This window comes from Triticum aestivum, chromosome 6B (genome assembly GCF_018294505.1).
Source record: "Triticum aestivum cultivar Chinese Spring chromosome 6B, IWGSC CS RefSeq v2.1, whole genome shotgun sequence".
NCBI lineage: Eukaryota > Viridiplantae > Streptophyta > Magnoliopsida > Poales > Poaceae > Triticum > Triticum aestivum.
Window position 1 is genome coordinate 707,361,675 of NC_057810.1, and position 9,684 is coordinate 707,371,358.

Below are 9,684 nucleotides of genomic sequence, written 5' to 3' on the forward strand. Positions count from 1 at the left end.
CCCCTCTCGTCTCAACACTTAACATGAGATATCCTGCAGTTTTTTTTTGCATGGACACTGTCTCGCAGCAAAAATAGAATGTGGCTTGTATGCACTAGTTTTAGTATTTGTAATAAGTTGGTGAGTAGTTGGAAATTAGATCAACTTGCCGGTACATTTTTAATGCTGAATATCCTTAGAACATATAATTGTAAAAATGTAGAATAAGTCATGTACATGCTAAGATGTGGACTAAACTAAAAAGAAGGTTAAGTAACACTTACATCAATACACTGTAGGCAAGGTGCGGCTTCAAGGATAAACAGTGTCCAGTTCAGATCACACTCATTGAAGATATCCCAAAGAAACACAGAGGTCAGGTTTCTGAACATAGCAGTGAGCTTCTTCGGATGTTCTGGCAGAATCCAAATCTATAGCAAGAATATAAATACACAGCTGAAATTGGTAGAGAAGAACATATGGTATGTAAATGCAGAAGATATTTAAGTGGTGCACAGAAATTAATTGTCGTACCATTTGGCAGCTGAAATTGAGAGCAAGTATCGACAGGTTGCTGGCACTCCTTGACAGGCACTCGCTCAGCGCGAATGGCTCCTGCCATGCCCGGGCTCTAGAAGAGAGTCTTACAAAGCGAAGCTCAGGAACATAGCCGAAGCTCAATGGAGGGTTCTGGGAGAACCAATAATGGCACCACACTTTCCTAAGTTTAGGGACAGAAATGAGCTCGATCAGCATGCACCCAACGAAGCTGAATTCGAGCTCCTGGATTCCAGAGTGCGGCACGTCGATCTTGAGCACGGAGTGCGGATCAACCAGTCTGAAGGCACACATGCTGAGGTGCCTGAGCCTACCGCAAGCGCTGATGAGCTCGGTGATGTCAGAATGGTCAAATACAAGGCGCTCGAGTGCAAGACTCGTGAGCCAAGAGAAGGCGACCTGGTAGGCGCGGCAGAAGGACATGAACTGCCGCGCAATCTCATCGAGCAGCGGCTCGGGGGGCGGCAGGGACGTGCGAAACTCAAGGCATTCGGTCTGGCCCAAGCTCACGACGTCCTGGACGAGGCGGCCTATGGTGTTCAGGTGAGGAGAGGAAGGCATGTAGAAGCCGAGGACGAGGGACTTGAGGGCGCCACTCTCGGCGAGGGGAACCCCGGCGAGCAACGACCGGACCGCGCCCGTGAACGCGTCCGTGGCCTCGAGCGGCGTCGCGCCCTGAAAGTGAGCAACGTCGAGGTCCACTCGTGAGAGGTGCTTGGGGAGGTGCCGCCACCGCGTCGAGAGCACCCCGGCGCGGACCGCCTCCCGCAGGTCGAGGCGCTCGAGGATCTCGAGGAGGAGGTGGTCGGGGAGACCGCTGATCCGGTCCGCGCCGGCGTTGAGCTTGGGCGGCAGGGCCGGCCGATTGATTGAAACCCTATTGGCGGCCTTCTGCTCCGAGGCCATGGCTCCTCCGGCGCTCCGCTCCCCACCTCCCGTGTGTGGCCGTCCATCTGGACCGGACGGGGAGCGCCGCCTCCTCCTCGGCGCGACCATCTCGATCCGACTCTCCTTCGACCCCCGCCGGCAAGCCGCTGAAATCGATAGTCCCTAGAGGATCTAGGATTTGAAACCAGGGTGGTCCTAAAACCAAAATTTGACAACAAAATGTCATGTGAACGTTCCAAGTAATTACCAATAGCACATATAAATAGATCAATATGGTCTTACAATCATAATAAAATTCTCAGTTTTGCAATAATTCTGCAATAAGGATTTACTTTCAATCAATAAGGCTAATTGGGGGCAGAAATGATGTGCGTGTGTTCGGTTCATGTACTGGATAGCATAGCATAGCAAAAATACAGACCCTAAATCAGAAATTGGGTGTCTCGGCACCTTAAATCGGGTTAACTGGGGCAGGACCGCAGGTTGCTGATTTGCTGCCGCCGGACAGGTGACTGGGCGGCTGCCGCCGGCTCTGTAGGCGGCCGGGGGTACGGGTGTAGCCGCGCAGGGCAGGGTCGCCGTAGCTCGCAGGAGGCGCAGTTGGTGCCGACGGCCGGGTGGGCGGGAAGGAGAGGCGGGAGCGGGGAGCCTCTTGTGCGGCTGGTCTCCGGGAGGCGACCGGCGATGAACGATGAGGCGGCGGGGATGGGGCGGCTGAGCGGCTGGGTGTCAGGGAGATGGGGAATGCGAACCAATTTTTTTTTCTGGATGCGAACCAACTGGGAAGAACTGCATGGTGTGTGCGCTGTACTAGGTCAAATATGTTGTTGGCCTTATTTTTTTCCCCTGTCCACCCTCTGCCTCCGCCCCCGTGGTGGGAATTGGATGGGGAGAAACTTTTTTTCTTTTCCACTTTCTCTCCCGTGTAGTGTGTGGCTAATTTTTTAAAATAATATTCCCTCCGTCCCATAATGTAAGGTAAACGTTTCAAGACCGTGCGCCGGCCGACTCGCCCGCTCCAACGCGCTCCTGCTTGGTGGGTTCTACGCGAGATGAGCCCAGCCCGGTCTTATCCTTCTTCATGTCCACTCATTCCTTACCAAAGTCAGATGCATCTCCCCCGTTTCCGCTGCTGCAACCCACATCACGACGGTGAGGCCGCCATCTCCCCCTGCAGCTCCCCCGTTTCCACCGAGGCAAACCACATCACGCCGGCGAGGCCGCCGTCTCCCCCCACTGCAGCAAGGTCGCCGGTGAGGTCGTCGTCCACCCCACGGCCGGCGATTTTCGCACGCGCATGCCCGGCGCACTCCGGCTACTCTCCCAGTGCACCATCTCAAGCTCCAGCAATTTTCCCAACTCTGGCGAACGAGCTGTATAACTACGACGGCGAGGAACACCCATGACACGGGGATGCTGGAACCACTACTAGGGAAAACGCTATACACAGAGGTATAGCAGTAGCGTTGGTCAAAACTCGGCGTTACCGCTACTTAGTAGTAGCGCTTGTTGCAAAACCGCGCTACAACCATTATTTTAGCAGTAGCGCGTCTTCACAGAAAAGCGCTACTACTAAAATTCCCTCACTAGTGTCGGTAGGCTAGGAATAGTAGCAGCGGTTCTCCCAGAAGCACGCTACTGCTAAAAACATTGTAGCAGCGCATTTCTGGTGTAGAGCGCTACTGCTATGTAAAAAAAATAGAAAAATAAGTAGAAAAGTAAATGAAAATGAAAGAAATAGAAAAAGGAGAAATGAAAAAAAGAAAATGTAAAGAAAACAAAAGAAAAAGAAAAAGAAAACAGAAAGGGTTAGCTGTAGCGCATTTCTCTGGAACACGCTATAGCTATCTTAGCTATAGCGCGTTTCGGCAAAATGCGCTACTGCTAGTTTGACTCAAATCCCGGTAGCCCGGCCGGGCTCAAAATTTCGCAAAGTCCTTTCCCCCCCTCTCTCTACTCCCCCCTGTCCCCAACTGCTCCATCGCCGCCGTTGCCCTGTCGCCTTCGACCACACCGCCACCGTCCGAGGCCGCCTTTGACCACACCGCCGCCGCCCGCCACCTTCGACCACACCGCCGCCGCCCGAGGCCGCCCCCTCGACCTCACAGCCGCCGCCCGAGGCCGTCGTCGACCTCACTGTCGCCTCCCTCGAGCTCGCCGCCGCTGCCCTCGACCTCACAGCCGCTGCCCGAGCCAGAGCCTGCCCTCGCCGCCGACCGTAAGGCTATGCCTCTCCTGTCCCTACCCTCCTATTTCTCGCTGCTAGGGCAATTATATATATGTTGATACTGTGTTGATATTCATATGAACCCTAGGCATATGAACCCTAGATTTTTTTAGGGCAGTAGGCATTTTATAGCATTTAGGAAAAATGATTAGCAATTTTTTTAGGAAATTAGCTAGGGCAATTTTTATGAAAATTCCTAAACAGTAATTCCATTTAGCTTTAAACTAATAGAGGGTATATAAATAATAGTAGCATTTAGATTTAAATTAACAGAGGGTATAAACAAAAAACACTTAGCTATAAAAAATATTTTGACTACGGACCTGAATTTGTTCCAAATTTCATTCAAATGAAATTTGAATTATTTGGACTATGGATCTGAATATTTTTGAAGAAATTGGGTGTAGGTACTAAGGTCTTGCTGTGGAAATTCTGGTGAGGTCAAAAGGGTTAGAGAAATGTAGTTCCTAGACTTTTAGCTTTAGACAAAACAAAAGTATTTAGCTATAAATAAAAAATAGTAGCTATGGCATTTAGCTATAAACAAAAAACAGATTTGTTTTTCTTTTCAAAAACTTGGTCAAACAGAACAGTAGCTATGGCATTTGGATATATGTCATTGATGTTCATTTGCATATTCCATTATTGTTGATTATATATTTTCATTGAAGTGGCCATGTTATATGGAAATTCCTCAATAGTGTTTGCTCATGTTATATCTTTTCATTGAAGTTGTTCGATTGTGCCGAAGTGGCTTTGTTGTTTCCAGGGAATGATGCTGAGTGGCCTATGTTTTGCCGGAATGTTGATTCATTTCTGTTCCGGCAAATTTCAGGTTCTCGATTTGTCCACTTTTTAGCAAAGGTCATGCCGAAATTTTCCGTGAATTTCGGCATGACTTGTGCTACAAACCAGGACATATCGAGTGCCCGGGATTTGCCCAACATTCCTGCAAAACGATAGTCTATGTCATTATTCATTTTATTAGGTCTAGAATTAATTGACTAGATTTAATCATAGGAAACATGGCTAGCAACGATGAAGGACAGGGTTCTGGTGATTGCGACGACGTCTACCGGGCGGCAGACGAATATTTTAGCCTTACCGACGATCAACCGATGTTGTTGTTGGGCCCACCGGTGGCATCGGGGACCTAGACCGACACGCAGACCGGTGCTGAGATTGAGACCGGCACTGAGATTTAGACCGACATCGAGACCGGCGCTGAGACCGGTGCTGCCTCGGGGAGCGGAGCCGGTGTGGAACCGAAAGCAAAGAGGCAACGAGTTCGTAACAACTCAAGACTACTAGACTAGTGGTCACGGAGGTGGACGACGGCAATTTTGAGCCAAAGGCGCCCGAGGAAGCGCGCGCGTGCTACGGCAATCAAATAGGCTGCATCGTACGGACAACCGCCACCATCAATGATGGGAAACTACAGAAGATAGAAAATATGAGGAGCTCCCTCCTAAAGAAGTTTCACCAGATATTCTTGTTCCCGGGCCGGAATGAGAAGGATTATGAAGATCCAGACGAGGACCCGACAATGAAGAAGATAAACAAACACGCCATGACCAAGTTTAGCAACGCGTTGGCCGCCTGGAAAAATCGAGTGAAAGCAAAGATCAACGACGGGGAACCCTACTCCGAAATTGTAAAGGATAACCCGACAATCACGGAAGAGCAGTTTCAAATATTCAAGGAGGCTTGCGAGGCCGAAGCTGCCAAAAAAAAGTCTAACTACATGAAGGGGCTTCAAAAGAGGAACATTGGGAGCCACCACCTCGGAAGCCATGGTTACGGCGGAAAGAGGTCCAAATGGGCCAAGGAGGACGCGGAAGCCGCGAGTCTGGGCATCCCAGACCCCTTGGTGGATTTCACCGTCCCGCAGGAGCGTGACGTCCTGAGGGCCCGACACCGTTGGGACCCAGTGAAGAAGGTTTACGAGACAACACCGGTCATTACGGAGTTCATGAGACTGCTGGTAATTTTAGTTTTTGATCAATTCGACTGCACACGTTAGTCATATTTGTAAATGATCCTTGTGCCTTTTGCAGAGAGAGCAGCACCGGATTGCGGCCGAAAGCGACTCGCCGTCTGAGGCATTGGCGAGGCCCAAGTGGGACGCTCCATTCAACCGGGCATTGAACATATTGAAACAACAGTCGCAACAACGGTAGCTACTGCAAAACAGGCGATTGCAGATATATCTACTTCCTTGGTGACGGGCGTTTTCACCTGGACAAGGCAAAATCCAGAAAAAAAATGCAGAGGACTTTCCCCTTGCTGACTTCTTGGTAGCACCTGCTCCCGTACCTGCTCCCGCACCGGCTCCCGCACCTGCTCCCGCACCGGACATGCTCGGTGGTGCCTCCTCTTTGGCTGAGCTCGACGCCCTCATAGTATCTGTCACACCGGCCCCCTTCAATCACTAGTGTAGAATCGGCCTTTAGTGCCGGTTCGTGAAGGCCTTTAGTGTCGGTTCGCCAACCGGCACTAAAGAGTGGGGACTAAAGGCCCCCTTAGTACCGGTTTGTCATGAACCGGCGCTAAAGTGCCACCACGTGGCACGAGCCAGGCCCGTTTGCGTGTAGGGCATTAGTACCGGTTGGTAACACCAACCGCTACTAAATGTTTGGGTGTTTTTTTAACTTTTTCTTTAATTTTGTGTTTTCAATTTAATTTAGTGATTGTTTTACATTATAATGAGTTGTTAAATCATTAGGTGAAAGTACCGCGGATTAGTTTCGACTGGATGCATTGGATAGCTAGCTAAGTGATCAAGTATATGCCATATCCATATTAATTATACTTGATCAACTATAATATATACGGATATGGCATATACTTGATCACTTAGGTAGGATCCATCCAGCTGAAACTAATCTGCGGTTTCTTTCATTAAATGATATTATAACTCATCATCATCATCATATTAATCATCATAGTCATGCATTACCGCTAGCTATATATATATCTAATCACCACCAGCACTACTAGCTTAAAGAAGAAACATTCACTTGTACCAGAAGCAAAAATATCATCGAGTTCAACATGATTGTCATGATATTTTAAGCGTTCATACATAACACCACAAAAGCAAAACACTTAAGTTCAGAACGAAGAACACGGACATGAAAGGACAAGTACTAAGAGCAGCATGAACTAGCTAAATCACTCCTGCTAGCTACTCTCTCTCTGGTAAAATAGCATAGAACATGTATAACTCTCCTGATTCATCAAACTAGAGCATGCCGATGAACCTGTCTCCTAATCGTGGGCTGTGCTTCTCATTGCTGCCCCCTAGTACTTCTCTGTGATCGTTAACAATTTTCCTCAAATCTTTCACTATTAAGCAGTCATCGCTTCTAAAAATCCTGAATGCATTAATGTGCAATGCAGGATATCTTGGTCGTAAGCTAACAATTGACATGCGACCTTTAGTCTCGATCCCCTGAGGCACAACTGTCATCGGGAGTCCCTGTTGAAGAACATCGTATAGTACATAATTAATATACTTAGCAATGATAGTTTAGCAGAAAAATTATGTATGCAAAAGATGCACTGAGGACAAATAGTAAAAATCTCACCATCATTCCTAAATAGATGTGACCGTAGTTCAATACCATCACTATTGGTCGCACATTTTGAGTACTAATATTTCTAAGTGCAGGAAGAAAATTTGTCTTGACAGTATGAAGATCCTCAAGTCATGAAACATAATGACTTATCTCCTCGCAGTTTAGTTCAGCTCCGGAACAGTAGTAGGTCCTGTCTACCAAGCACCGAACATGTTTGGTTGAATGGAGATAAGTTGTCAATAGAAATTAGTTGTCAATTATTTTTGAGTAAGCAATATCAAAGACAAAAATATAGTTGAGAAGAACTCACATAATGGTAGAACTAGAGGCGTCTGCACATCGACCCATATCTCTCTATTACCTTCAATATCATCTTCCGGACGAATATCAAAGGTGATAATCATACCAGGCTCAAATGCATAAGCCTTGCATAGTGCTTGCCAAGTTTTGCATTCAAAATAGGTATACGTGTGTGCATTGTATACTTTGACGTTAAAAGTATAATCATCATGCTCAGTTTTTAGGTAAACTATCTTTACCTCCATAGTTTCCATATCTTTGAAACCTATCTTATTCAAGACAAAAATTCTTGCATGGCAGGGGATGCACTAGTAGAATAGTAAAAATTAAAAATTATAAGTCAGGCAAATGAACCATATATATAAGTCATGCTTAATTACGAAAACAGACTTGTCGTTGTGACTTACTGTATCGAATTTGAAGGTCTAATCCAGCTTGATGCTGAATTGTCTACCATCAACAAGGAAATTTTTGTCGCACTGGCCGCGCTGGTCTTCACAGTATTCACACATAATGAAATTTTTTCCGTCGTCACACGACATTTCCTATGTTCATATTAGGTGAAACATTAAACACTTACTAATTTAATTAATTCAACTATTTCTATTAATTCAACTAAGCATTCACTAAAAATAAACTAGTTATATTAATTCAATTAGTTTAACTAAGCATTTACTAAAAATAAACTAGTTCTATATATTAATTCAACTAGTTCAACTAAACATTTACTAAAAATAAACTAGTTATATTAATTCAACTAGTTCAACTAAGCATTTACTAAAAATAAACTAGTTCTATATATTAATTCAACTAGTTCAACTAAACATTTACTAAAAATAAACTAGTTATATTAATTCAACTAGTTCAACTAAGCATTTACTAAAAATAAACTAGTTATATTAATTCAAAAAGTTCAACTAGGCATTTACTAAAAATAAACTAGTTCGATCTATATATTAATTCAACTAGTTGAACTAAACATTAACATTTCTAATTCATCTAACATTAACATTTCTAACATTCTAAAAATAAACTAGTTATATTAATTCAAAAAGTTCAACCAAGCATTTACTAAAAATAAATTAATTCGATCTATATATTAATTCAACTAGTTCAACTAAACATTAACATTTCTAATTCATCTAACATTAACATTTCTAACATTCTAAAAATAAACTAGATATTTCTAATTCATCTAAACATTATAAAATAGAAAATAAGTAAAAAAATGTTAAACTAGTGTGTGTATGTGTGTGTGTATGTGTGTATGCGTGTGTGTATGGAGCGGGCCGGGCGCGTACAGGCGGCGGGGGCGGCGACGACGGGCGCGTACAGGCGGCGGGGGCGGCGACGACGGGCGGCGGGGGCTGAGGACGGCGACGAGACGGGCGGCGGCGGCCGGGGACGGCGACGAGACGGGCGGCGGCCGGGGACAGCGACGAGACGAGCGCGGCGGGGGCGGCGACGACGACGACGACGGGCGGCGAGGGCACCGGGGATGGCGATGACGACGGGCGCGGCGGGGGCGGCGACGACGACGACGACGGGCGGCGAGGGCGTCGGAGATCGAGACTCGCGCGAGAAGTGGAACGAAGTGGCGACGATAACTGAATTTTGGTAAGTGACATATATACAGGAGGGGCCTTTAGTACCGGTTGGTGGCTCCAACCGGTACTAAAGGCCAAATTTAGCCAGCCAAGCGGCGGGAAACGCGGGCCTTTAGTATCGGTTGGTGGCTCCAAACGGTACTAAAGGGCACACATTAGTACCGGTTGGAGCCACCAACCGGTACTAATGGCCCTGCGCCGCCACCCGCAGTGCGGTACTTTTAGTCCCACCTCGCCGAGCGAAGGGCAGCCGCACTGGTTTATAAACCCAGCCGCGGCTGCCCTTTCAAACTCCTCTATATAGCAGGCTTCTGGGCCTAACTAGGGCGCGCTGTCCTGTGAGCCTGCTGGCCCTTCTGGGCCTGTATTTGCACACCCTAGGTCTGGCAGGCCCACCGGGCAGCACCCCAACAATTTTTTATAATTTTTTTCTTTTCTGCATTATTTATTTTCTTCTATTTATTTTTGAGTAATTTTTTTATATAGTTATTTCTTTTCTGCTTTATTTTTTCTCCTATTTATTTCTGAGTAGTTTTTTTTGCTG

General features: G+C 46.5%; 1 protein-coding gene across 2 annotated transcripts; it reads right to left on the reverse strand.

Moving 5' to 3' along the window:
- Positions 1 to 269: 269 nt before the first annotated feature.
- LOC123135049 (putative F-box/LRR-repeat protein At5g54820) lies at positions 270 to 2,209 on the reverse strand. Of its 2 annotated transcripts, XM_044554173.1 has the most exons (3): positions 1,876 to 2,209; positions 519 to 1,620; positions 270 to 416 (listed from the first exon to the last, which is right to left on the reverse strand). In XM_044554173.1, exons 2-3 carry the CDS (start codon positions 1,531 to 1,533, stop codon positions 325 to 327), a joined length of 1,107 nt encoding a protein of 368 aa, XP_044410108.1. In that variant the 5' UTR covers positions 1,534 to 1,620; positions 1,876 to 2,209; the 3' UTR covers positions 270 to 324. The 2 variants fall into 2 exon arrangements, 1 of the variants encoding a protein (XP_044410108.1); XR_006465809.1 differs by lacking the exon at positions 519 to 1,620 and having other exon boundaries at positions 275 to 410.
- Between the last annotated feature and the right edge of the window lie 7,475 nt (positions 2,210 to 9,684).